Below are 24552 nucleotides of genomic sequence, written 5' to 3'. Positions count from 1 at the left end.
CCGGAGCGCAGGGATGGAGGGGGGATAAAGGGGAAGTGTGCCGGTGCGCAGGGAAGGGGGCGCAGGGGGGTCCCGTTCCCCGGGGGGGGCCTCTTGGGTCCCCGCCCGCGCTCGCCGCCCCGCCGAGGACCCCCAGCCCCAGCCCCGCCCCCCCCGGCTCCGCACGGACCCGCCCAGCTGCGCCCCGGCTCAAGCCCCGCCCCTCTCCGCGATTGGCGCCGCCGCCGCCCGCCCGCCAATGGCAGCCCGAGCCGCGTCGGACGTCACCGGGCGCCGGGCAGATCCCGCGTTGAGAAGCGAAAGCGAAAGCGGCGGAGGCAGCGCGGGGGGAGAGGGGGCGGGGAACCCCCGGGACGACCCCGCACCCGCCCGGTACCCTCGGCCCGGGACCCCCAGGACCCCGCGCACCCCAACCCAGCGCTCCCCAGTGTCCCCCCAGCCCGGCGTCACCCGGCGTCCCTCGTTCGTGGTGTCCCTCGTAGCGGACCCCCTGCTCCTGCTGCGTCTCCTCCCCGGTGTCCTTGGTGCCGGACATCCCACTCCCGCCCTCCCTCGTGCCAGACGCTCCTGCTCCTGGTGTCCCTTGAGCCGCTGTCCCTCGTACCGGACACACCTGCGCAGCGCCCGTCTGCATGGCCTGAGCAGGAGACCTTCTCCTCAGCGCCCGTCTGCATGGCCTGAGCAGGAGACCTTCTCCTCAGCGCCCGTCTGCATGGCCTGAGCAGGAGACCTTCTCCTCAGCACCCGTCTGCATGGCCTGAGCAGGAGACCTTCTCCTCAGCGCCCGTCTGCATGGCCTGAGCAGGAGACCTTCTCCTCAGCGCCCGTCTGCATGGCCTGAGCAGGAGACCTTCTCCTCAGCGCCCGTCTGCGTGGCCTGAGCAGGAGACCTTCTCCTCAGCGCCCGTCTGCGTGGTCTCAGAGCAGGAGACCTTCTCCTCAGCACCCGTCTGCGTGGTCTCAGAGCAGGAGACCTTCTCCTCAGCGCCCGTCTGCGTGGTCTCAGAGCAGGAGACCTTCTCCTCAGCGCCCGTCTGCATGGCCTGAGCAGGAGACCTTCTCCTCAGCGCCCGTCTGCGTGGTCTCAGAGCAGGAGACCTTCTCCTCAGCGCCCGTCTGCATGGCCTGAGCAGGAGACCTTCTCCTCAGCGCCCGTCTGCATGGCCTGAGCAGGAGACCTTCTCCTCAGCGCCCATCTGCATGGCCTGAGCAGGAGACCTTCTCCTCAGCGCCCATCTGCGTGACCTCAGCGCAGGAGACCTTCTCCTCAGCACCCGTCTGCATGGCCTCAGCGCAGGAGACCTTCTCCTCAGCGCCCGTCTGCGTGACCTCAGCGCAGGAGACCTTCTCCTCAGCGCCCATCTGCGTGGCCTCAGAGCAGGAGACCTTCTCCTCAGTGCCCGTCTGCGTGGCCTCAGAGCGGGAGACCTTCTCCTCAGCGCCCGTCTGCGTGGCCTCAGAGCAGGAGACCACCTTCTCAGTGCCCCTTTGCACGATCTCAGAGCAGGAGACACGCCTGGAGTGCTGGGATGGAGGCTGGCAGCTCTTCAGGAGGGGTCGGTGGGGCAGGCAGGGTGGAGGACTTGCGGCGTACGGAAGGCAGAGTCTTGGCGGGACACCATTGCAGTTTGGGATGACGTGGTCAAGAGCCTCTGGGTGAGCATCTGCATGGCCTCAAAGCAGGAGACCTTCTTCTCAGGGCCCATCTGTGTGGCCCTGTTTCTGATACAAGCCAGGAAGCTCTTTTGGCCAACTGGGCACACTGCTGTGTGACACATCTCTCTGTCTACAGCAGCCCACCAGAGCAGCAGCAGTCCTCCTGGGTGGTCCCTTTTTAGCCACTCTTTTTCCCTGCCATTCTTGCACATGGGCTTCCAGGACCGAGGTAGGTGCACTGTCCCACTTCTTCATGTGCTCCCCACGGTCACCCTACCAGGTGGCACGTGGTGCGTGTCCACATTCGCTGTTGTGTTGAACAGGCTCCTGGTAGGTAAGGGGCTGGCCTGTAGGCACAAGGAGGGAGATTCTCCACCCACTCTTTGAGTGGCCAGACCTTGGGGAACAGCCTGTCCACAGCTGAGACAAGGACCTGTGGTGGGAAGGGGAAACAGAGGTTCTCCTTGAATTGCTGGTGCTGGCAGAACAGTCCATGGACAGTTGGTGCCTCGATGTCTGCCCAGTCTACCATGGCCGGGTTGCTGGTGCATGTCCATGTGCTCCATACAAACATCTGCCATACGGACTGTGTGCGCTGGATGCCAACCCAATCTTTGGGGGCCCGATTATTGTCTAGGTCACTGTAGATCACCACAGATGCCCTCAGGTACTGGATTACCGTCCTCTCTGGTAGACCACTTACCTCGCTGGGTTACAGGATCTTCCTGGAGAGGATTCTTTGCCTTTGCGCTCAGTAAGAGCCACATCCAGAGGCTGCAGGTGGCTGCCCCTCTTCCGATCCGTCAATCCCACACTCCCTAGCAATGTATCCCAGCTGCTGGGCTTCCCTACCTTCTAGTTCCAGCCTGTTAGCGCCACGATCCCAGCATGGGAGCAAAGAGGGAGCAAACGCCTTCACCTGGCTGATGGACAAAATTGTTCCCTGTATCTTGCAGCCCAGTCAAGGATAGGGACCGGGTCGTTTCTGCCTCTGCTCCCTCTGAGGACAGGAGGAGCTGCTGCTTCTCTTATTGACCAAGTCGACCTCCGCTTCCACTGTGACTCCTTGATGACAAAAGCAAGTATTTTAGATGAGAGTTCAGTCGCTGGTTTAGTCGCAGGGACAATTTGTGTGACCTCAAACAAGATGATTGTCTCAGTGCCTGTTTGCGTAGCCTCAGAGCAGGAGACCTTCCCCTCAGTGCCTGCTTGTGCGGCTCCAGAGCAAGAGACCTTCTTCTGAGCACCCATCTGCTCACCCTGCTGCTATGAAGAAAATCAACTCTGGCCCAGCCAAAACCAACAGAGCCCTCGACCCGAGGCTGCGAGAGCAGCCCAGGCACCAGGAGAGGAGGCACAGCCCATGGGAGGGTGGGGACCACCGTTTATTGCTTCTGCGCGTGTACAGTTCCTGGTGCACAAAATCAGTTACAGTCTTAGAAATAAGAAAACAAATCGTAACAACTGTGGTGCTCAATTTTAAAAGCAGTGGAGAATGAGAAGTTCACCCACCCCGTGGCCGCGGGCGGGCAGCGCAGCGTCACAAGCTCTCTCCACAGGCAGCTCCCAGCCTCCTCCAGCACCTCTGGGGCCAGCTGGGGAGAGGGCAGGGGGCCGCATCCAGCCACGAGCCGGCCCCTCGTCCAGCAGTTAGGTCCTGATTCCTGCAGGGACGGCAGGAAGAGAAGTGACACCCACGGCCACCTCCCTGTCCCCAGCTCTCTGCTCTGGGGGTCCTGGTGCCCCACTCCTGCAGCCCGGGGTTGCTCTGGCTGCGGGTCCCATCGGGGAGCACAGAGAGCTGGGGACACCCCATCCATCCCCCCGGTCCCACACCGTACCTGTGGCCGAGCTGCCAGAGCCCCCGTCCGTGCCTGCGAGAGAGAAACAGCCGTGAGCTGCCAGCCCCGTGCTCACTACGGGCACGCTGCACGTGCCAGCAGCCGGCCCGGGGGCCACGGCCGCACTGGCAGCCACTGGGAGAGCAGGATGGTGCCGCGAGCACCGGAGAGGAGACACGACCTCTGCCATACGTCCCCGCTACGGGGCTTTAGACAGGGACAGCACAGGGAGCACGGGGGTTGGGAAATGCCGGCAGCAGCCAGAAACTGCAGCCACGAGACCGCCCCAGCACTGCGCAGCGCCTGGAGCCAGACCTGCCCCCAGTACTCACCTGACGCTAGGCCATAGCCCTTCTTCTTCTCCTCTGCAGAGAGAAAGAACCATCAGCATCCACCGCGCGTCGCCGCCAGGCTCGGGGGCTCCCCAGAGCGCAGCGGCTCATGCCCGCAGACCCTCCCAGCCCCACCTTCCTCCCGCACCCCTCTGCCTCGCCAGCCCCGCTGCTTTACCCGATTTGTACTTCCAGAAGGCGAATCCGGCAACAACGGCGACGACAAACAGGATGGCAACAGCCACTGCCAGCACGATGGTGACCAGGTTGGACTCCGGCTCTGGGGAGAGCAGGGCCGTGAGGAGGGCAAGGGGAACCACCCCAGCCCACCGCTCCACGTGCCCAAGGCCACAGGGCTCACCCCACGCAAAGACGCCGGGCTTGAGCAGGCTGGCGTGCTCCACGCGGCACCGGTACTTCTCCTTCTCCTCCGGGCGGGCCTCGATGGAGGCCCAGGTGTAGTAGGTGCCGTCGCTGTTGGGCACGATGCTGCCCCGCTCCGTCTCCTGGTCCCTGATCTCCTCGTCCTTCAGCCAGCTGACGGTGATGGGCCGCGGGTAGAAGCCGTAAGCGCGGCAGTACAAGGTCAGGGTCCCATGCGCCTCCTTCCCCGACACCCGGACTGTGGGGGGCTCTGTGGAGGGGGTGGCGGTGAGGGCCAGCACATGCACCCACACCGGCCGGACCCCCGGGTCCCCATCTCGCCCTCACCTTTCCTCTCCAGCACGGCCTGCCCGTAGCTCACGTATTTCCTCAGCCACTCGATGCAGGTGTTCTCCAGGTACTGCTTCCACTGCTCAGCGACAGTCCCTGCAGCCTCCCACTTCCTCTTGGTGATTTCTGCCGCTGCGTCCGCCGCGGTGAACGTCATCGTGTCTTTGTCAAAGGCGATGTAGTCCCTCCCGTTGTAGGCATTCTGATAAACCCCCCTGGTGCTACCATCCTCCAGGATGTCACAGCCGTACATGCTCTGCCGTGTGTGAGCACCTGAAACACAACCAGGGAATACAGGGCTGAGGGGCTGCTGCAGCCCTGGGCCTTCAGTGGGGCACGCACCCCCCGGCAGCACCCCCCACTCCAGCCCTGTGTGAGGCAAGGGGGGATCGGGCACCCGCAGGAGAGCTGTCCCCTCGACCAGCACCCGCGGTGTCACGGAAAGCCGTGATGCAGACCCCCTGCACCCACCCCCTGCACACAGGGCGTGGATGGGCTGGCACCCAGCCCCACGGCACCCTGGCACAGCGAGGGGCTCAGGTGGGTGCCAAATGCTGGGGCAGGGGACAAGGAGATGGGATGCGGTGGGGTGGGGGAAGCCCCTCTGGCTCTGGGATGGGGGGCCCTGAGCACCACAGGGAGGGCAAGGGGCTGGGACACTGGGGCTGGGAGCCCCTCTGCTTCTGGGGGTCTCGACTGCCGTGGGGATGGCGAGGGGCTGGGACGGGGCGGCCAGTCCTGGGATGGGTCCTGGGCACTGCGGGGTGGGGATGCGCTGGCCTGGGCTGGGCAGGACAGGATCTTGGGGGTGTTGGGAACTCTCCCATCCCGCGCAGTCCCGTCCCAGCCCCACGGAGCCCCACAACACCCCGCACTCACCCCCACTCTGGTTGTAGCGGAACTGCAGTGTCGCCAGGTTCACACGGTTAACCTGCTGAGCTCTCTGTGCAACCCGGGTCTGGCTGTCCCAGTACTGCTGATCGACGTTGGCCGCAATCCAGTCCGCCCGGGGCACCATCCTCCCCGTCTCGCTGTCGTAGCGCACCATGGGGTTCCCATCCACGTACCCCACGATCACATACTGGGGCAACCCCGGGCTGGGCTCCGTCACCCCAGTATAGAAGTAGCGCAGGGAGTGGAGCCCTGCGGGGACATGGGGGGAGGGGGTGAGAAGTGGGGGGCAGCGGGGCTGGGGGGCACAGGGATGGATAGCGAGGCTGGAGGGGTCCAGGGGAGCAGATCGGGGAGGGTGGGGGGCAGCTTCAGGGGGGATGTGACTGGTGGGGGATGCTGGGGAGCGAGGTGTGTGCGGGAGGGGGGGCTGGTTCGCAGGGAGGGGACCCCGGGGGGTCCTGCTCTCAGGGAATCGGGGGGCTGGGAGACTTGGGGTGCCCGGGAAGGGGGCCCAGGGGGTCCTGCTGTCAAGGAAAGCCCATCCGGGGGGGTCCGGGGGACCAGGAAGAGGGTCCGGGGGGGTCGGGGAGGTCCCGGTGCCCGGGAAAGGGGAGTCCAGCGCCCAGCGGGGTGCCGGGGGGGCTGGTACCCGGGGAGGGGGACCGGGGTGGTCGGAAAGGGAGGTCTGGGGGGGCTCTGTGCCCGGGGGGGGGCTCCCTGTGCCCGGGGAAGGGGAGTCCAGGGGGGGCCCGGAGCGCAGGGAGAGAGATGAGAGACAAGTGGGGGGTCCCGGTTCCGAGGGAACGGGGCACCGTTGCCCGGGAAGGGGGTGCAGGGGGGTCCCGGTGCCGGGGGGGGGCCCCATGGAGCCCCGCCCGCGCTCACCGCTCGCCGCCCCGCCGAGGACCCCCAGCAGCAGCAGCCGCAGCCCCGGGCCCGGGCCCATCGCTCCGCTCCGCTCCGCCCCGCCCCGCACGGACCCGCCCAGCTGCGCCCCGGCTCAGCCCCGCCCCTCCCCGCGATTGGTGCCGCCGCCGCCCGCCCGCCAATGGCAGCCCGAGCCGCGTCGGACGTCACCGGGCGCCGGGCAGATCCCGCGTTGAGAAGCGAAAGCGAAAGGGACCCCCGGGATCCCTCCGCGACCCCGCACCCGCCCGGTACCCTCGGCCAGGAACCCCCCCCAGGGCAGCCCCGCCCCCAGACCCCCGCACCCCTCCTCAGGGTCTGGGGCCCCCCCGCAGCCCCCCTCCGCCTGTGTCCCCCCAGCCCGGGGTCACCCCTGGCCCCCCCAAACCGCAGCCCCCCGCCCCGGACCCGGTCTCGTCCCCTTCCCCCGGGCACCCCGGGGCCCCGGCGTCCAGCCCACCCCGGGGGGGGACCCAGGAGCCGGCGCCCCACGGCTCTCCCCATGCCCCACCCCGGCTCCGCCACCCTGGGCTTTTATGGGTGAAAAAGCTGGGAAAATGGCAAAATAATCCGGGGGAGCGTGGCCCCCCCCGGGGCGTGTAGCAGGTGTCCCCTGTGCCCGGTGTCCCTCGAGCCCGGCATTGCTCACGCCTGGCATCGCTTGTGCCCCGTGCGCGATGTTGCTCGTGCCCAGGCGTCGCTCGTGCCCGGCCTGGCATTGCTTGTGTGCAGCAGCTCTCGTGCCCGGCACACACATCATCGCTCGTGCCCGGCCCCGCTCCTGCCATGTCGTCTGTGTGTGTGATATTGTGTGGGTGTCGTCGTGTGAGTGTGTGATATTGTGTGGGTGTCGTCATGTGTGTGTCATGTCGTGTGTGTGTGTCTGTCGTCATGTGTGTGTGTGATATTGTGTGGGTGTCGTCGTGTGTGTGTGTGATATTGTGTGTGTGTCATGTGGTGTGTGTGTGTGATATTGTGTGTGTGTCATGTGGTGTGTGTGTGTGATATTGTGTGGGTGTCGTCGTGTGTGTGTCATGTCGTGTGTGTGTGTCTGTCGTCATGTGTGTGTGTGATATTGTGTGGGTGTCGTCGTGCGTGTGTGTGATATTGTGTGGGTGTCATGTGGTGTGTGTGTGTGTGTGATATTGTGTGTGTCATGTTGTGTGTGTGTGTCATGTTGTGTGGGTGTGATTTTGTGTGGGTGTCGTTGTGTCTGCCCAGAGAAGGTGCAGATGCTCCATCGTTGGAAATGTTCAAGGTGAGATGGGCCAAGAGGAAACAACCTCAAGTTGCGCCAGAGGAGGCTGAGATGGGATATTAGGAAAAATTTCTTCCCTGAAAGGGTTGTCAGGCACTGCAAGAGGCTGCCCAGGGAAGGGGTTGGGTCACCATCCAGCACCTCCACAGCTGTCTTGTGGCGAGGGGCCCAAAGCTGAACACAGCATTCGAGGTGCAGCCTCACCCGTGCCGAGCACACGGGGACGATCGCTGCCCTAGTGCACACGAGAGCTCCTGAAGGGTGCAGCACACGGGGCTGCTATGAAGAAAATCAGCTCTGGCCCAGCCAAAACCAGCAGAGCCCTCGACCCGAGGCTGCGAGAGCAGCCCAGGCACCAGGAGAGGAGGCACAGCCCACGGGAGGGTGGGGACCACCGTTTATTGCTTCTGCGCGTGTCCAGTTCCTGGTGCACAAAATCAGTTACAAGCTCAAAATTAAAAAACAAATGCTAACAACTGTGGTGCTCAATTTTAAAAGCAGTGGAAGATGAGAAGTTCACCCACCCCCATGGCCGCAGGCGGGCAGCGCAGCGTCACAAGCTCTCTCCACAGGCAGCTCCCAGCCTCCTCCAGCACCTCTCTGGGGCCAGCTGGGGAGAGGGCAGGGGGCCGCATCCAGCCACGAGCCGGCCCCTCGTCCAGCAGTCAGGCCGTGATTACTGCAGGGACGGCAGGAAGAGAAGTGACACCCACGGCCACCTCCCTGTCCCCAGCTCTCTGCTCTGGGGGTCCTGGTGCCCCACTCCTGCAGCCCGGGGTTGCTCTGGCTGCGGGTCCCACAGGGGAGCACAGAGAGCTGGGGACACCCCATCCATCCCCCCGGTCCCCACCGTACCTGTGGCCGAGCTGCCAGAGCCCTCGTCCGTGCCTGCGAGAGAGAAGCAGCTCCCCCTTGGGCTGGGGGACAGGGTGGCTCTCACTATGGCACCTGGCAGCCAAGGGCCGGCACAAGCCGCGACAGTAGCGGGGGGCAGGGCAGGATCTTGGGGGTGTTGGGAGCTCTCCCATCCCACGCAGTCCCGTCCCAGCCCCACGGTGCCCCACAACACCCCGCACTCACCCCCAGTATGGCTGTACTGGGCCTGCAGTCGAAACATGTCCACGCTGTACGTTTCCTGAGGGTACGCTTGGTTCCTGGTCTCCGAGGTCAACCCTGTGGGGACATGGGGGGGGGGTGAGAAGTGGGGGGCAGCGGGGCTGGGGGGCACAGGGGTGAGGGTGCCTGGGTGCAGGGATGGATAGCGAGGCTGGGGGGGGGTCCAGGGGAGCAGATCGGGGAGGGTGGGGGGCAGCTTCAGGGGGGATGTGACTGGTGGGGGATGCTGGGGAGCGAGGTGTGTGCGGGAGGGGGGGCTGGTTCGCAGGGAGGGGAGCCCGGGGGGTCCTGCTCTCAGGGAATCGGGGGGCTGGGAGACTTGGGGTGCCCGGGAAGGGGGCCCAGGGGGTCCTGCTGTCAAGGAAAGCCCATCCGGGGGGGTCCGGGGGACCAGGAAGAGGGTCCGGGGGGGTCGGGGAGGTCCCGGTGCCCGGGAAAGGGGAGTCCAGCGCCCAGCGGGGTGCCGGGGGGGCTGGTACCCGGGGAGGGGGACCGGGGTGGTCGGAAAGGGAGGTCTGGGGGGGCTCTGTGCCCGGGGAAGGGGAGTCCAGGGGGGGCCCGGAGCCCAGGGATGGAGGGAGGGGGTCGGGAGGGGGTAAAGGGGGAGCAAGAGGGGGTCCCGGTTCCCAGGGAATGGGGCACCGGTGCCCGGGAAGGGGGTGCAGGGGGGTGCCGGGGGTCCCGGGCCCCCCCGCGCTCACCGCTCGCCGCCCCGCTTCTGAGCAGCAGCAGCAGCATCCCGAAGGCCAGGCTCAGCCCCAGCCCCAGCCCCAGCCCCAGCCCCAGCGCCATCGCTCCGCTCCGCTCCGCTCCGCACGGGCCCGCGAGCTGCGCCCCGGCTCAGCCCCGCCCTCCGCGACCGCTGCCGCCTCCCGCCCGCCAATGGCAGCCCGAGCCGCCTCGGACGTCACCGGGCGCCGGGCAGATCCCGGCTCCGCAGGTTGCGAAGCGAAAGCGAAAGCGCCGGAGGCAGCGCGGGGGGGGAACCCCCGGGGCGCCCCCGCGACCCCGCACCCGCCCGGTACCCTCGGCCAGGGACCCCCCCCAGGGCAGCCCCGCCCCCAGACCCCCGCACCCCTCCTCAGGGTCTGGGGCCCCCCCGCAGCCCCCCTCCGCCTGTGTCCCCCCAGCCCGGGGTCACCCCTGGCCCCCCCAAACCGCAGCCCCCCGCCCCGGACCCGGTCTCGTCCCCTTCCCCCGGGCACCCCGGGGCCCCGGCGTCCAGCCCACCCCGGGGGGGGACCCAGGAGCCGGCGCCCCACGGCTCTCCCCATGCCCCACCCCGGCTCCGCCACCCTGGGCTTTTATGGGTGAAAAAGCTGGGAAAATGGCAAAATAATCCGGGGGAGCGTGGCCCCCCCCGGGGCGTGTAGCAGGTGTCCCCTGTGCCCGGTGTCCCTCGAGCCCGGCATTGCTCACGCCTGGCATCGCTTGTGCCCCGTGCGCGATGTTGCTCGTGCCCAGGCGTCGCTCGTGCCCGGCCTGGCATTGCTTGTGTGCAGCAGCTCTCGTGCCCGGCACACACATCATCGCTCGTGCCCGGCCCCGCTCCTGCCATGTCGTCTGTGTGTGTGATATTGTGTGTGTGTCATGTGGTGTGTGTGTGTGATATTGTGTGTCTGTCGTCGTGTGAGTGTGTGATATTGTGTGTGTGTCATGTGGTGTGTGTGTGTGATATTGTGTGTGTCATGTCGTCTGCGTGTCATGTCGTGTGTGTGTGTCCATGTCGTGTGCGTGTCATGTCGTGTGTGTGTGTCCACGTCGTGTGTGCGTCATGTTGTGTGTGTGTGTGATACTGTGTGTGTGATATTGTGTGTGTGTCATGTCGTGTGTGTGTGTGATATTGTGTGGGTGTCATGTCGTGTGTGTGCGTCCATGTCGTGTGTGCATCATGTCGTGTGTGTGTGTCATGTCGTGTGTGTGTCATGTTGTGTGTGTCCCCCCGCAGCCCTTCCCCTTGGTGGAACGACGCAGGAGCCCCTATACAAAATGACCCCATCGCCACGGTGCATCTTTATTGTCAGCAGCACAGCGTCAGCCCCGGGGTGACGGGGACGTGGGGGGGACTGGCAGAGCCAGGAGGTCACCGTCCTGGGGGTCCTCAGATGCTGCCTGGGGGGGACATGGTGTGGCAGAAGGGGTGGCGTGCCCCTTGGGGACAGGGGATGGGCTGGATATGCCATTACCTGCGGGGTAGTTGTCTCCTGGAAGAGGAGTGTAACCTGCAAGAGGGAGTAGAGGAGGTGAGGAGGGTCCATGTCACCGCAGGCCACTGACCCTGTCCCTGTCCCTCCTCAACCGCTCACCTGGTGCCGGTGGCCTGGCCCAGTAGCGGTAGGTGCCGGCGATGAAGAAGCTGAGCCCCAATGCCATCACCACAGTGGCCGCGGCCACCTTCAATGACAACCCTAGGGACAAGCCGGGACCTGCGGGGACACGGTTGGGATGAGCAGCGATGTGGTGAGGATGCAGGCATCCGGGTGGGTGTCCTCCCCCACCCCGACTCACTCCAGTCCTCCAGGAGGGGCTGGTCCAGGCTGGCGTGTTGCACTGAGCACGTGAAGGTGTCTCCGGCCATCGGGGCCACCATCAGGGTCACCTGTGTCTGGTAGGTCCAGTCACCATTGGGGATGGCAGAGATGGGGGGGTGGTCACCGGGGCCCACGATGTCCCCATTGTGCAGCCAGATGACAGTCACCTCGGGGGGGTAGAAGCCCCAGACGTGGCAGGTGAGGAGAAAGGGCGCCCGGGCGTTGCCCGTCTTGGAGGCGATGATGTGGGCTTGGGGTGGCACTGGAGTGGGGAGGGGGGGATGGTCAGTGCCGGGGTGAGCCCCGTCCTTACCCCAGGCGATGTCCCCATGCGATGTCGCCATGTAATGCTCCGTGTAACGTCCTCATGTAACGTGCAATGCAATGTCCCCGTGCGATGCCTCGTGCAATGCTCCATGCAACGTCCCCATGCAACGCAACACTCCCATGCAAAGCCCTGTGCAATGCTCCATGCAACACCCCCATGCAACGAGCTCTGCAATGTCCCCGTGCGATGCCCCATGCAATGCTCCATGCAACGTCCCCATGCAACATCCCTGTGCAACGCAATGCTCCCATGCAAAGCCCTGTGCAATGCTCCATGCAACACCCCCATGCAACGAGCTCTGCAATGTCCCCGTGCGATGCCCCCGTGCAGTGCTCCATGCAATGTCCCCATGCAACATCCCCGTGCAACGCAAGACCCCTGTGCATCGCCCCATGCAACCTTCTCATGCAACACCCCTGTGCAACACCCCCCACAACGCCCTGCCCCACATCTCTGCGCAAAGCCCCCGCACACGATGCCCCCGTGCAAAGCGCCCACGCGCCACAGGGCTCACTCCGCCGCAGCACCGTCTGGGCCCAGAACTGGGGGGCTAGGTCGCGGCAAGCCTGGCGCCGGGCCTCGGCGCGCTCCACCCAGGTGGTGTCGTTGTTGAGAAGGGTGGAGAGGTTGGTGGCGTAGGGGTGGAGCAGCCCCCAGTCGCAGGGGACGAAGCGCCGGGCGTCGGGGTCGTAGCAGACCAGCGGGTTCTTGTTGAAGACGAGGGCAAAGTTGAAATCCAGCATGGAGCCGTTGTCCGCCAGCGGGCAGGAGCTGGCCACGTGCACCAGGAAGGCGCCTACAAGGGGGATGCGGGGGTAAGTGGCGTCTCCTGGGGTGCCTCTGTCCGTCCTTGTGTCTCTATCCGTGTCTGTCTGTCCCCATCCCTCCATCCATCCCCATCCATCTCCGTCCATCCCCATCCCTCCATCCATCTTACCTCCGCCTCTCCATCCGTCCCCATCCATCCCCATCCCTCCATCTTTCCCCAGCTGACTCCATCCCTCCATCTGTCCTCCTCCCTCCATCCAGCCCCAGCCCTCCTTCCTCCTGCATCCCTTCACCCATCTCCATCCAATCCCACCCCTCCATCCACCCCATCCATCCCCATCTCTCCATCCATCCCTGTCCCTCCATCACTACCCATCCCTCCATCCGACCCCACACTTCCACCCATCTCCCTCTCCCCATCCTTCCGTCCGTCCCCATCCACCTCCCTCCATCCCCGTCCATGTCTCTCTGCCGCCATCCGTCCCCTTGAACCCAGCTGTCCCCCATATCCCCCCCACACTGTGTTCCCCCCACACTTGGCCCCCACTTGGGTCAATCCCCAACCCCCCCCAAGGTGCCCGGGGTCCCCATGGGGTCACCCATCATCCCAACATCATCGTAAGCCCCCCAAGCCATCCCCACAGGGTCACCCAGCAGCCTTGGCACAGAAATAGACACCCCCCCAAACCATCCTCAGGGGCAGAGCCCCCCAAACTGTCCCTGGGGTCCTGCAATGCTGAGCCCCCCAAACCATCCCCAGCATCCAGCAGGGATGAGACCCCCCCAGGCTGTCCCCAAGGTCCCATGGGGCAGAGCCCCCCCAAACCATCCCTCAAGTCCCACAGGATTGAGCCCCCCCCCCCCCCAAACGATCCCCAGCATCCAGCAGGGATGAGACCTCCCAGGCTGTCCCCAGGGTCCCATGGGCAGAGCCCCCCCAAACCATCCCTCAAGTCCCACAGGATTGAGGGCCCCCCCAAACGATCCCCAACATCCCATAGGGCTGAGCCCACTGAGCCCCCCAGACCACCCTTGAGGTCCCACAGGGCTGACCCCCCCCAAAATATCTCTGGGGTCCTGCAAGACTGAGCCCCTCCCAAAGCATCCCTGGGGTCCCAAAGGGCCGAGCACCCCTAGACCATCCCCAGGGTCCCACGGGACTGAGCCCCCCCAGCTGTCCCCAATATCCAACAGGACTGAATCTCCCCCAAACTGTGCCTGGGGTCCCATGGGGCAGAGCCCCCCTAGACTGTCCCCAGAGCCCCACAGGGCTGAGCCCCCCCCAAACCATAGCTGGGGTCCCACAGCGCTGAGGCCCCCCCAGCCAACCCATCCCCAGGGTCCCATGGGGCAGAGCCCCCCCCCCCCCCAGACTGTCCCCAGAGACCCTTGGGGCTGAGACCCCCACCCACTCCTGGGGTCCCACAGGGTGAGGCCTCCCCCCAAACCCACCCCTGGGGTCCCACAGGGCGATCACCCCCAGAGTGTGCCCCCCCCCCCCCCCCCATCCGCAGCCCCACCTGCCCCCCGGGCACCCAGGGCCAGGCCCAGCAGCACCAGCATGGCGGGGTGGGCCCAGGGGTGTTCAGCCGCTCTCTGCCCCCCCAGCCACCCGCCTGCACCCCACGGCCCACCTGGGGTGGGGACATCGGGCGCCCAATGCGAGCCGGCGCAGGACGGGCGTCACCGGTTGCCGGAGCAGGATGCCCCGGCGGCTGCCGCTGCTGGGACATAGCGTGGCGGCCGGGTGCCACCCTGGTTTGTCCCCACGCTGCCACCTCCATGCTGGGGGTCACCGTCCCACCAGGACCCTGCTGTGACCCCCCCAAACCAGACTGGGGACCCAGGCGACCGAGCTGGCTGCACCCAGGGGTCTGTGTCCCCCCTCAACACCATTTCCGTGTGTAGCGCTAACCCCTCCCCTCTCCCAGTAACCCCTCAGCCTCCAAACTGGGATCACTGGGAGCCTCCCTCCACCCACCCATGGGGGAGTCACCATGGACAAAGCCACTCAGGGGATCACAAATGGTTTTATTTGTGGGGGCTGAGGGGTCCCCCCCCGACCGGGCACCCCCAGGCTTGGTCCCTGGGGGTCCCGGCACCCTGAGCCCTGTGTCTGCTGGAGAGGGGGCTCTGCCCCGGGACCCCCAGGCTGGGTCCCTGGGGGTCCTGGCACCCTGAGCCCTGTGTCTGCTGGAGGGGGGGCTCTGCCCCGGGATTGGGAGCTCAGAGTTTGGTCACTGCGTGGTCACACATGGCCATGGAGGGACCAGGATGGGGACCAGGACCAGGACTGGGACCAGATCCGGGGCATGAACCAGGACCAGGATCAGTATTAGGACCAGGACCAGGACTGGGATCAGATCCAGAACCAGGACCTGGCAGACAGGCATAAGAAGACGAATTAGGGACACCCCTAATTCGGGTGGGTGCTGTGTCCCCCACGTGCCCCCCCACGTATGTCCCCGTGTGTGTCCCTCACCTGGAGCCTGGCGGCAGTAGCTGAAGGTGCCAGCGGCAAAGACCACCAGCCCCAGGGTCATTATCACCGCCGCCACCGCCACCTTCACCGTCAACCCCGGGGACAAGCCGGGACCTGCGGGGACAGAGCAGCTGCGCTGAGCCAGCAGGGACCCAGGCATCTGGGTGCCACGTCCCCGTCAGCTGTGCTCACCCCAGTGCTCCCGGAGGGGCCAGGCCAGGCTGGCATGCTGCACTGAGCACGTGAAGGTGTCCCCAACCTCGGCGGTGACCGTCAGGGCCACCTGCGTCTGGTAGGTCCAGTCACCGTTGGGCAGGAGCTTGGCGGTGTGCCCCGTGGCCACCGTGTCCCCGTTGTGCAGCCAAAGGACGGTCACCTCGGGGGGGTAGAAGCCCCAGACGTGGCAGGTGAGGAGGACGGAGTTGGGGGTGTTGGAGAGGGGGACAGGAACGATGCGGACTTGGGGTGGCGCTGGGGTGGGGAGGGGACAGTCAGCGCCAGGGATGGTCCCCTCCCCACCCCACGTGGCGTCCTGTGTGGTGGCTGGTGTAACAGACCACGCAATGTCCCCGTGCGATGTCCCCATGCAACATCCCTGTGCATTCCCCATGCGACGTTCCCACACATCACCCTGTGCAACGTCCCCGTGCAACACCACCTCCAATGCCCCGTACAGTGTCCCTGTGCAACAATCCTGTGCACTCCCTGTGCAATGTCCCCACGCATCACCCCGTGCAACACTGCATTCAATCCCCCGTGCAATGTCCCCGTGCAGTGTCCCCACATCTTTCCCATCCAATGCCTCGTGCAACGCCCTGTGCAACACCCTGTGCAATGCTAAGTGCAACAGCCCATGCAACACCCATGCAACGCCCTGTGCGACACCTCATGCAACGCTCCGTGCAACACCCCATGCAACACCCCGTGCGACACGCCGCAGGGCTCACTCTGCCGCCGCGCCGTGGAGGCCCAGAAGTGGGTGGCCAGGTCGCAGCAAGCCTGGCGCCGGGCTTCGGCGTGCTGCACCCAAACAGTGTCGTTGTTGAGGACAGAGGCCACCAGGCCGGCGACACCGTGGAGCAGCCCCCAGTCGCAGGGGACGAAGCGCCGGGCATCGGGGTCGTAGCAGACCAGCGGGTTCTTGTTGAAGACGAGGGCAAAGCCAAAGGCCAGCAGGGAGCCGTTGGCCGCCAGTGGGCAGGAGCTGGCCACGTGCACCAGGAAGGTGCCTACAAGGGAGACACAAGGGTGGCCGCCGTCCCCAGGGGGTGGACCCCCCCCAACCTCCTGCACCCCCGTGTCCCTCTACATCCTACCTGCTTCCCGGCAGCTCAGCACCAGCCCCAGCACCCCCAGCACCCACATGGTTGGCAGCGGGTGCTGGCACATCTGACACGGTGGGCGAGCTCCAGCCTCTCTCCACGGCACCCTGCCTTCATCCCTGCTGCCAGCCAGCTCCCTCTTCCTCCTCCTCAGGGCTTTGACCCTGGCACCCTGCGTCACCAGCGATGGGCGGTGCAGGGCTTTGCCCCAAGCAGACTGTGCCCGGGGCTGGGCTTGGCACCACAGGAATCCCAAGTGCCCCTTCCCAGTAGGGAAACTGAGGCACGCCTGTTGGGTATGGCTCTTTGGGGGGGTGTGATGCAGCTGAACCCCAGTGTCAGACAGTGGAGAGGCCACCACCATGTCTTCCCTGTGGCCATCTCCCCCCCACCCCCTTCCCACCCTCTGGCTGTGGGGAAACTGAGGCACGCCTCTTGGGGATGGCTCTTTTGGGGGTGCGATGCAGCCCAACCCCAGTATCAGACAGTGGAGAAGCCACCGCCGTGTCCTCCCCATGGCCACCTCCCGCTCTTCCACCCTTTAGCAGTGGGGAAACTGAGGCACGTCTCTTGGGAACAGTTCTTGTGGGGAGATCTGATCCAACCCAACCCCAATATCAGACAGCAGAGAAGCCACCACCACGTCCTCCCTGTGCCCACCTCCAACCTTCCACCCTTTCCCCGTGGGGAAACTGAGGCACGCCTGTCGGGGATGCCATTTTGGGGGGGTGATCCAGCTCAACCCCAGTATCAGAGAGCGGAGAAGCCACCACAGCACGGGGTGGGGCACAGACGAGGAACGGGTTGCAGCCATGGACAAGGGGTTTAATCGCTGCGGGGGCGGGGGGGCTTATTCCCCATCCCCACACCCCCCCGCCGCCATCTCCACTCCTGCACCGAGCAGCGCCGGCCTCTGCACCGTCCCGCGCTCAACCTGGAGGGGGGACACAAGAGCGGGTTGGTGACAGTCCCGTCCCACCCCCCCACCCCTCCCCACCGGGGGGACCCCGGCGTCCGGGCCGTACCGTGGGCGTTCCGGCGTGTCACCAGGATCATGGCGATGCCGAGCAGTGCCAGGAGGATGCCCAGAGCCATGGCGGCGCCGCACAACGCCGTCTCCAGCACCTCGGAGGGGGCGGAGTATTGGGGCACTGGGGGGGGACGCCAAGGGGAAGGTCACCACGAGCCCCGGTGTCCCCCCGTGTCCCCGTCCCCGTTCCCACGCTCACCCCAGTAGGCGATGATGGAGGAGTTGTCCCCTTCGCGGGTGATGATGCAGGTGTAGATGTCACCGTCAGCAGGCGTCATCAGCAGGTAGGAGAAGCGGACGAAGGTCAGGTCAGCTGTGGCGGTGTAGTGGGTGTGGGTGACCCCTTGGGTGACGGGGACCCCGTTCAGCTGCCAACCTATCGCCACTGCCGGCGGGAAGATGTTCCCCACCATACACACCAGCGTGTTGGGTTCACCCAACACCGGCGGTTGCACAGGGAAGACATCGGCCTGCGGAATACCTGCAGCGGGCGAGAAGGGATGGGGTGGGATAGAACCAAAGGATCGTTCGGGTGGGAAGGGACCTCCGAAGGTCACCTATTCCACGGGCAGGGCCACCTTCCACAAGAGCCGGCTGCCCGGAGCCCCGTCCAACCTGACCTTGGACGGTTCCAGGGATGGGGCATCTCCAGCCTCTCTGGGCAACCAGGCCCAGCGCCTCACCACCCTCAGCGGAAGACATTTCTCCCTTCCATCTAACCTAAATCCACCCTTTTTTAGCTTAAAACCGTTCCCCCTCGTCCTAGCGCTGTCCCCACGTGGACTGAAGGGCCACCGTGAGGTCCACCTGGAGCCGTCTCTTCCCCAGGCTGCCCGAGCCCAACTCTCCCAGCCCGTCCTCGCAGCGGGGGTGTCCCAGCCCTCGCATCATCTTCGTGGCCTCCTCCGGACCCGCTCCGACAGCTCCGCGTCCTCCTTGTCCTGGGGACCCCGGACGCAGTGCCCCGGGGGGGTCTCACCAGAGTGGAGCAGAGGGGGAGCGGCACCTCCCTCGACCCGCCGGCCACGCCACTTCTGATGTGGCCCAGGAGATGGTCGGCTCGCCGGGCTGCGAGCGCGCACGGCTGCCCCACGGCCAGCTTTTCACCCGCCGAGTCCTTCTCCGCTCTCCAGCCCCCAGCCTGTGTCCATGCTTGCCCCGACCCAGGCGCAGGACCTTGCACTTGGCCTGGTTGAACCTCAGGAGGTTCACCTGAGCCCACCTCTCCAGCCTGTCCAGGTCCCTCTGGGCGGTTCCCTTCCCTCTCGGGTATCAACCACCCCACTCAGCTTGGGGTCATCTCCAAATTTGCTGAGGGTGCCCTTGACCCCACCACCTATGTGGCTGATGAAGGTATGGAACAGCACTGGTCCCAGTATGGACCCCTGAGGGACACCACTTGTCACCAGTCTCCACCTGGACACGGAGCCGTTGGCCACAACTCTCTGGATGCCACCATTGAACCAATTTCTGAGCCACCAAACGGTCCATGAACTCCACCCGAGAGAGGAGGACGTTGTGGAGGAGCACATCAAAGGGACGATGGTGGCACCTGGCACTGGTGAAGGTATGGAACAGCACTGGTCCCAGTACGGACCCCTGAGGGACACCACTCCTCACTGGGCTCCATCTGGACGTGGAGCTGTCGACCACAACTCTCTGGATGCCACCATCGAACCAATTTCTGAGCCACCAAACAGTCCATGAACTCAACCCAACTGAGAGAGGCGGACGTTATGGAGGAGCACATCAAAGGGACGATGGTGGCACCTGGCACGTGGTGGCACGCAGCAGATGGTGGCACGCGGCGGGCAGGGATGGGGGCCACAACGTCCATGATGTCACCTACCCTTCGACTCCGGCAGCATGCCGGTTGCCAGGGCGGTGAGGCTGCGGCGCAGGTTCTGGCAGAGCGTGGCATCGTGGAGGAGCTGGGTGGGGGGCTCCACGGCAGGGGGCCACGGCGGGAGGTCGGGCAGGCGAGGGGTCCAGCGGGAGCCGGGGAAGTCGAACCAGAAGAGCTGGTCGGCGTCAAAGGCGAGCGCCAGCCCCAGCGAGGGCATGGCCGGCTGGCAGAAGAGCACCTCGGCCAGGGTGTGCGCCGGCGGCTCTGCGGGCAGGGCAGGGGTGCAGGCAGGGGTGCGGGCAGGGACAAGCGCCCGCACGGTGGGCAGGGGGCGAGGGCTGCGGGGGCGCGGGCACAGTGCGGGGGCACACGCTCTGCACGCACACGCTCACTGGGCAAGGACACACGTGCTTGGTGTGCACACTCACTGCGTGTGCACACACGGTGCAAGAACATGCGCTATGCACGCGTGCGCGCACCGCGAGATCACGCACACTCTGCAGGCACGCTCATCGCGTGTGCGCACACAGTGCAAGAACATGCGCTCTGCACGCACACATGCACCGCGAGATCACACACACTCTGCGGGCACGCTCATCGCGTGTGCGCACACGGTGCAAGAACGCGCGCTCTGCACGCGTGCACGCACTGCGAGATCACGCACACTCTGCGGGCACGCTCATCGCGTGTGCGCACACGGTGCAAGAACGCGCGCTCTGCACACGCGCACGCGCCGCGAGATCACACACACTCTGCGGGCACGCTCATCGCGTGTGCACACACGCAGTGCTTTCACATGCCGCGTGTGCACATGCACTGCATGCAAACACATGCTCCCACGCACACGTGCACTCTGCCTGGGCACACACTCGGTGTGCACACGGTCACTGCAAGGACACAAGACGCTCTGCGTGCACACTCATTGCGTGTGCACACACACAGTGCAAGGATACATGCTCTGCATGCACATGCATTCCATGTGCACGCACATGGTGCAAGGACGTGCTCTGCATGCATGTGCACACACTGTGCATGCACACACGCACTGCAAGAACACACACATTCTGCGTGCACACTCATTGCGTGTGCACACACACAGTGCTTGCACATGCTGCGTGCACGCTCGTTGCATGTATGCACACCCTGTGCATGTACACACTGCACGTGTACATGCACTGCAAGTGCACACACGCTCCCATGCACACATGCATTGTGCAGGGACAGACACTCTGCACGCACACACTCACTGCAAGGAAACACGCACTCTGCACGCACACTCATTGCATGTGCACACACATGGTGCAAGGACACGCGCTCTGCATGTGCACACACACCGTGCATGCACACATGCACTGCAAGAACACACATGTTCTGTGTGCACACTCATTGCGTGTGTGTACACACCGTGCTTGCACACGCTGCGTGTGCACCCACGTTGCATGCAAACACACGCTCCCATGCACACGTGCACTGTGCAGGGACAGACACTCTGCATGCACACGCTCACTGCAAGGAAACACGCACTCTGCACGCACACTCATTGTGTGTGCACTCGCTGTGCAAGGACATGAGCTCTGCGTGTGCACGCACACTCTGCATGCACACACATGCTGCAACAACACAAAAGCGTGCACTCTGTGTGCGCACTCATTGCCTGTGCATACACATACACTGCAAGCGCGTGCGTGCGCACACACACACACTGCATGTGCACGTAAACTGTGCAAGGGCACGCTCTGCATGCACGTTCTCTGCATGTGCACGCACGCTGTGCAAGGACGGACACACTCTGCATGCCCGTGCATTGCACATACACACAGTGCACGCACATGTCACAGTGTGCACACACACACTCTGCGTGCACACACACTCTGTGCACACGCACGCTCTGTCTGCCCTTGTTCTGCACGCACGCACACACGTGCTTGCCACCAGTGCACAGCCCTGGCACCAGTGCATGCACAGCCCCGTGCACAGCCCCACGCACTCGTGCACAGCCCTTGCACTCGCGCACAACCGCCCCTTGCACCCCTGCGCACTAGCGCATCCGCCACCCCTCGCACGCCCCCTTGCACGAGTGCACCCCCCTGCTCACACTCACCCCCCTTGCACAAGTGCACACACAACCCTGTCCACAGCCCCGTGCACCAGTGTGCGGCCCCACCCCACGCACGCCCCCTTGCACGAGTGCACCCACCCGTGCACCCGCCCCTCCACCCACGTGTGCCCCCCCACCCCGCCCAGCAGTGCCACTGCCCGTGAGCTCCTACCGTCGGTGACAGCGGTGGCCAGGGCCACCCAGAGCAGCCCGACCACCAGCACCCTGCTCCCGCCCGCAGCACCCATCCCTCCGGCACCCGGCACCCGGTAGGTGCTGCCGGGTGCCGGCACCGCGGCCTGGCCGTGGCACCAATGGCCGGGCCCCGCTGCCTCCCGTCACCCGTTGCTGGGGAGAGGGACCTCGCACGGCGCCCGGGCGCTGTGACAGAGCGGACCCAGGCGTCAGGGCGTGGGGCAGGGTGCCCCCACCCCCCACACCACGGGGACGGGACCCCCCCAGGGACCCCCTGCTCTGAGCGTGGCGGTTGCAATCGCTCGCGTTCGCTAGCATGGCGCTGCCGCGGTGCAACTAATAACCGGCCTCTGTTAATTAGGGGACACCCCGGCCGGGGTGCTGTCCCCCCCACGCCGGCTGTTGCTGCTGCAGGGAGTTATGGGGGACGTGGCGGCGGTGGGGACGTGGCGCCGACGGGGATGGCGCACAGCAGCGCACCCTGCACCGCCCCGCAGCCCTCTGCTGCGTGCGCTGCATCCACTGCGTGCGCTGCATCCACTGCGTGCGCTGCAACTGCTGTGCGCTGCATCCACTGCTGTGCGCTGCATCCACTGCGTGCGCTGCAACTGCTGTGCGCTGCATCCACTGCACGCGCTGCAACTGCTGTGTGCTGCATCCACTGCGTGCGCTGCACCCGCTGCATGCACGGCAACTGCTGCGTGCACTGGATCCACTGCCTGCACTGCACCCACTGCATGTTCTGCAACTGTTGCGTGCACTGGATCCATTGCCTGCGCTGGACCTGCTGCAGGCACTGCACCCGCTGCATGCACTGCACGCGCTGTGTGCGCTGCAACTGCTGCGTGCACTTGGATCCACTGCATGCACTTGGATCCACTGCATGCACTTGGAGCCACTGCATGCGCTGCACCTGCTGCATGCACTGGATCCACTGCATGCACTGCACACGCTATGTGTGCTGCAACTGCTGCGTGCACTGGGTCCACTGCATGTGCTGCACCCACTGTGCGCTGCACCCGCTGCGTGCGCTGCAACTGCTGCCTGCGCTGGATCCACTGCGTGCACTAGATCCACTGCATGCACTGCACCCGCTTCATGCACTGCACCTGCTGCAGCACCCCGCCGGCGCATGTGCTGCGCCCTGTGCAACACCGTGCACCCCACTGCCACGTGCCATGCACCCTGTGCACCCCGTGCACCCCCATCGCTGCGTGTGATGCGCCCAGTCCAACACCGTGCACCCCGTCCGTGTGCGCTGCACCCCGGGCACCCCCATTGCTGTGTGCACTGCACCCAGCGCAGCACCGCGCACCCCATCCCCGCGTGCCACGCACCCTGTGCACCCCTATCCCTGCGTGCGCTGCACCCAGGGCGCCCCGGGAGCCTGCACCGCACCCGCCGCGATGTCACGCACCCCGTGAGTGGGTGCGGGGCGCTGCTGCAATCCCGGGCCTCCCCCGTGGGTGCCCCCCCCGCCATACCTGACACCCCCACGGATGCAAGCGGTGCCCCCTCGCAGCGCCCCGCACCCCCGTGGGTGCCCCCCGTAGCGCACCCGCTGCAGCAGGCCCGCACCGCGCATGCGCGCCGCCGTGCCCCCCGCGGGGCGGCACTAGGACCCCGCGGAACCCCGCCGGGGCGCGAGGGGGGAGGGGGGATGAATGGGGCCGTGGGAGCCGCCGGGGCGCCACGTGACGGCGGGGAGCCAATCGGGGCGCGGGTGACGTAGCGCGTGGCTCCCTTTTCTGCCCTGGGATGTTTTTTTTTTTTTTAATCTTTTTTGCCCCCAAACCGGGGCTTTTTGGGGCGGGCGCGGAGCGGGGGCGGATGAAGCGGGACCGGGCACGGGGGTCGCGGCCCCGCGTGGGGGCGGCTCAGGTGAGTGACGGGGGGGCGGCCTCGCCCTTCCCCCCCCCAGAGGAGCGGGGGGTGGGGGTGGGGGAGGTCACGTGGCGGTGGCGAGCTGTCAGTCAAGCGCGGTCCCGCCCCCGCGGCGGCGCGGCTGCCAATGGGCGCCGGGGACGGCGGTGACGGGCAGGTGGGGCGGGGGGGCGGGGCGGCTTTGTGCGCGGCGGCGGGGGCGGCGGTTTGGGGCGAAAAGCGCCATGTTTGGGTGTTCGCGCGGGGGCGGCGGCGGGCAAGGCCCCAAGTGCTGTGTCACGGCGGGGGGGCAGGGACCCACCCGTGTCCTGCGCACCCCTTTAGGGGGGGCGGCCGGGCACCCCCCGTGGGTGGGGGGCGACGGGGGTCGGGGCTCCCCGTGGGGCCACCGCGGTCGTGGCGGGCGCCGTGGGGATGAGCACCCGCCTCCTCTCCACGGGCGGCGTGGGGGTCGCGGGGCCGCCGTGGGGCCCCCACGGTGTGTGCGGGGTGGGGGGGGAGGATGCACGCGCGGAGCGGGCCCCACCCGGGGCTGGCGGCCACAGCGGCGGCGTGTCCGTGGGGGTTGGCGCATCCCCCGCGTCGTGAGGGAGGCCTGGCGCGCCCCGCGGTCCGTGGGGACCGGCGGACGCGGGGGTAGCCCGGTGTGGAGGGGCGGGGGGGGGGGGCGAGGCGCGGCGTCTCCGGTGTTCCCGGGCCCTGAGGCCCGTGCGACCCTCGCGAGGGGGGTGAGGGCGGTTGGGGGGGATCCCCCCGGTGCCCGGCGTCGCCGGGGATGGCGGGGAGGCGGCGGGGCCGCCCGGGAGCGCCGGGCTCATTGTCCGGCCGCGGCCACCGCCGCTGCACAAGATGGCGCCTCCCGGCCCCGTCTCCCCCCATCCCCGCCGCGGGGCGCGCGACAACAACCGCCAACGGCCGGTTCCGCCCGCCGGTCCCGCCCCCCACGTGACCCGCCGGCCAATCGCCTCGCAACGAATGGCAGCGCCGGCCAATGGGCGCCGACACCGCCGGCTCCGTCGGATGAGGCGCCGGGCGGAAGGGCGGGAGGGGAGGGGAGCGGTGCGGGTGACTGGCGCGCCGCGCGGCCAATGGGGGAGGCGCGCTGGGCGGGCCTCCGCCCAATGAGGCCGCGGAGGGACGGGGCGGGGCGGGTGGGTGATGTCAGCGCCGCCGCCGCCCAATGAGGGGCCGGCTGGTGTCTATATAAGGGCGGCCGGGGGCAGGCCGAGAGGCGCCATTTCGCTGGGACGAAGGACGGAGCGGGTCGGGCCCGGTGCGCGCGGGGGGCGGCCCCAAACCGGATCCATCCTCCGCCGGGCGGCCCAGCCCCCGCCTCCGCGCTCCCGGAGGG

At 66.5% G+C, this 24552-nt stretch overlaps 4 protein-coding genes and 2 long non-coding RNA genes across 7 annotated transcripts; 1 reads left to right on the top strand and 5 right to left on the bottom strand.

Moving 5' to 3' along the window:
* The first annotated feature begins 1250 nt into the window (after positions 1-1250).
* LOC142596274 (uncharacterized) lies at positions 1251-3163 on the top strand. The gene is made up of 2 exons (XR_012831832.1): positions 1251-1656; positions 1793-3163. It is a non-coding gene; the product is annotated as an uncharacterized LOC142596274 (long non-coding RNA).
* Positions 3164-3274: 111 nt separating this feature from the next.
* LOC142596268 (class I histocompatibility antigen, F10 alpha chain-like) lies at positions 3275-6383 on the bottom strand. Of its 2 annotated transcripts, XM_075725373.1 has the most exons (8): positions 6323-6383; positions 5423-5686; positions 4541-4816; positions 4191-4463; positions 4008-4109; positions 3830-3862; positions 3498-3530; positions 3275-3320 (listed from the first exon to the last, which is right to left on the bottom strand). In XM_075725373.1, the coding sequence occupies exons 1-8, from the start codon at positions 6381-6383 to the stop codon at positions 3307-3309; spliced, it is 1056 nt and encodes a 351-aa protein (XP_075581488.1). In that variant the 3' UTR covers positions 3275-3306. The 2 variants fall into 2 exon arrangements, with proteins under 2 accessions (XP_075581488.1, XP_075581489.1); XM_075725374.1 differs by lacking the exon at positions 3830-3862.
* A 1160-nt stretch (positions 6384-7543) lies between these two features.
* Positions 7544-9476, bottom strand: LOC142596273 (uncharacterized). Its single transcript, XR_012831831.1, has 4 exons — positions 9419-9476; positions 8682-8774; positions 8457-8518; positions 7544-8280 (listed from the first exon to the last, which is right to left on the bottom strand). It is a non-coding gene; the product is annotated as an uncharacterized LOC142596273 (long non-coding RNA).
* A 1342-nt stretch (positions 9477-10818) lies between these two features.
* Positions 10819-12466, bottom strand: LOC104030883 (HLA class II histocompatibility antigen, DM beta chain). The gene is made up of 5 exons (XM_009482712.2): positions 12091-12466; positions 11226-11510; positions 11024-11143; positions 10904-10939; positions 10819-10829 (listed from the first exon to the last, which is right to left on the bottom strand). Exons 1-5 carry the CDS (start codon positions 12464-12466, stop codon positions 10819-10821), a joined length of 828 nt encoding a protein of 275 aa, XP_009480987.2.
* A 2104-nt stretch (positions 12467-14570) lies between these two features.
* LOC104033579 (HLA class II histocompatibility antigen, DM beta chain-like) lies at positions 14571-16191 on the bottom strand. Its single transcript, XM_075725315.1, has 5 exons — positions 16143-16191; positions 15774-16055; positions 15019-15297; positions 14827-14940; positions 14571-14722 (listed from the first exon to the last, which is right to left on the bottom strand). The coding sequence occupies exons 1-5, from the start codon at positions 16189-16191 to the stop codon at positions 14571-14573; spliced, it is 876 nt and encodes a 291-aa protein (XP_075581430.1).
* An 886-nt stretch (positions 16192-17077) lies between these two features.
* Positions 17078-22257, bottom strand: LOC142596231 (class II histocompatibility antigen, M alpha chain). The gene is made up of 5 exons (XM_075725313.1): positions 22052-22257; positions 19028-19362; positions 17378-17659; positions 17174-17299; positions 17078-17082 (listed from the first exon to the last, which is right to left on the bottom strand). Exons 1-5 carry the CDS (start codon positions 22255-22257, stop codon positions 17078-17080), a joined length of 954 nt encoding a protein of 317 aa, XP_075581428.1.
* Positions 22258-24552: the final 2295 nt, after the last annotated feature.

The sequence above is a fragment of the Pelecanus crispus genome, chromosome 29, assembly GCF_030463565.1.
Source record: "Pelecanus crispus isolate bPelCri1 chromosome 29, bPelCri1.pri, whole genome shotgun sequence".
Taxonomy (NCBI): domain Eukaryota; kingdom Metazoa; phylum Chordata; class Aves; order Pelecaniformes; family Pelecanidae; genus Pelecanus; species Pelecanus crispus.
This window is presented reverse-complemented; position numbering and strand designations above follow the sequence as displayed.

Coding starts and splice junctions, on each gene's coding strand:
- LOC142596268 (XM_075725373.1), bottom strand. CDS start 6,383: ATGGGCCCGGGCCCGGGGCTGCGGCTGCTGCTGCTGGGGGTCCTCGGC. Junction 4,817..5,422: donor CCGCTACAACCAGAGTGGGG/GTGAGTGCGGGG, acceptor GTTGTGTTTCAG/GTGCTCACACACGGCAGAGC. Junction 4,110..4,190: donor GCCCGGCGTCTTTGCGTGGG/GTGAGCCCTGTG, acceptor TGCTCTCCCCAG/AGCCGGAGTCCAACCTGGTC.
- LOC104030883 (XM_009482712.2), bottom strand. CDS start 12,466: ATGGAGGGATGGGGACAGACAGACACGGATAGAGACACAAGGACGGAC. Junction 11,511..12,090: donor CCAGACGGTGCTGCGGCGGA/GTGAGCCCTGTG, acceptor TCCCCACTCCAG/TGCCACCCCAAGCCCACATC. Junction 11,144..11,225: donor GCCCCTCCTGGAGGACTGGA/GTGAGTCGGGGT, acceptor GTGTCCCCGCAG/GTCCCGGCTTGTCCCTAGGG.
- LOC104033579 (XM_075725315.1), bottom strand. CDS start 16,191: ATGTGGGTGCTGGGGGTGCTGGGGCTGGTGCTGAGCTGCCGGGAAGCA. Junction 15,298..15,773: donor CTCCACGGCGCGGCGGCAGA/GTGAGCCCTGCG, acceptor TCCCCACCCCAG/CGCCACCCCAAGTCCGCATC. Junction 14,941..15,018: donor GCCCCTCCGGGAGCACTGGG/GTGAGCACAGCT, acceptor CTGTCCCCGCAG/GTCCCGGCTTGTCCCCGGGG.
- LOC142596231 (XM_075725313.1), bottom strand. CDS start 22,257: ATGCAGTGGATCCAGTGCATGCAGCAGGTGCAGCGCATGCAGTGGCTC. Junction 19,363..22,051: donor CAACAGTTGCAGAACATGCA/GTGGGTGCAGTG, acceptor GCGCCCCCGCAG/CCCTCGCCCCCTGCCCACCG. Junction 17,660..19,027: donor CATGCTGCCGGAGTCGAAGG/GTAGGTGACATC, acceptor CGCCCGCTGCAG/GTATTCCGCAGGCCGATGTC.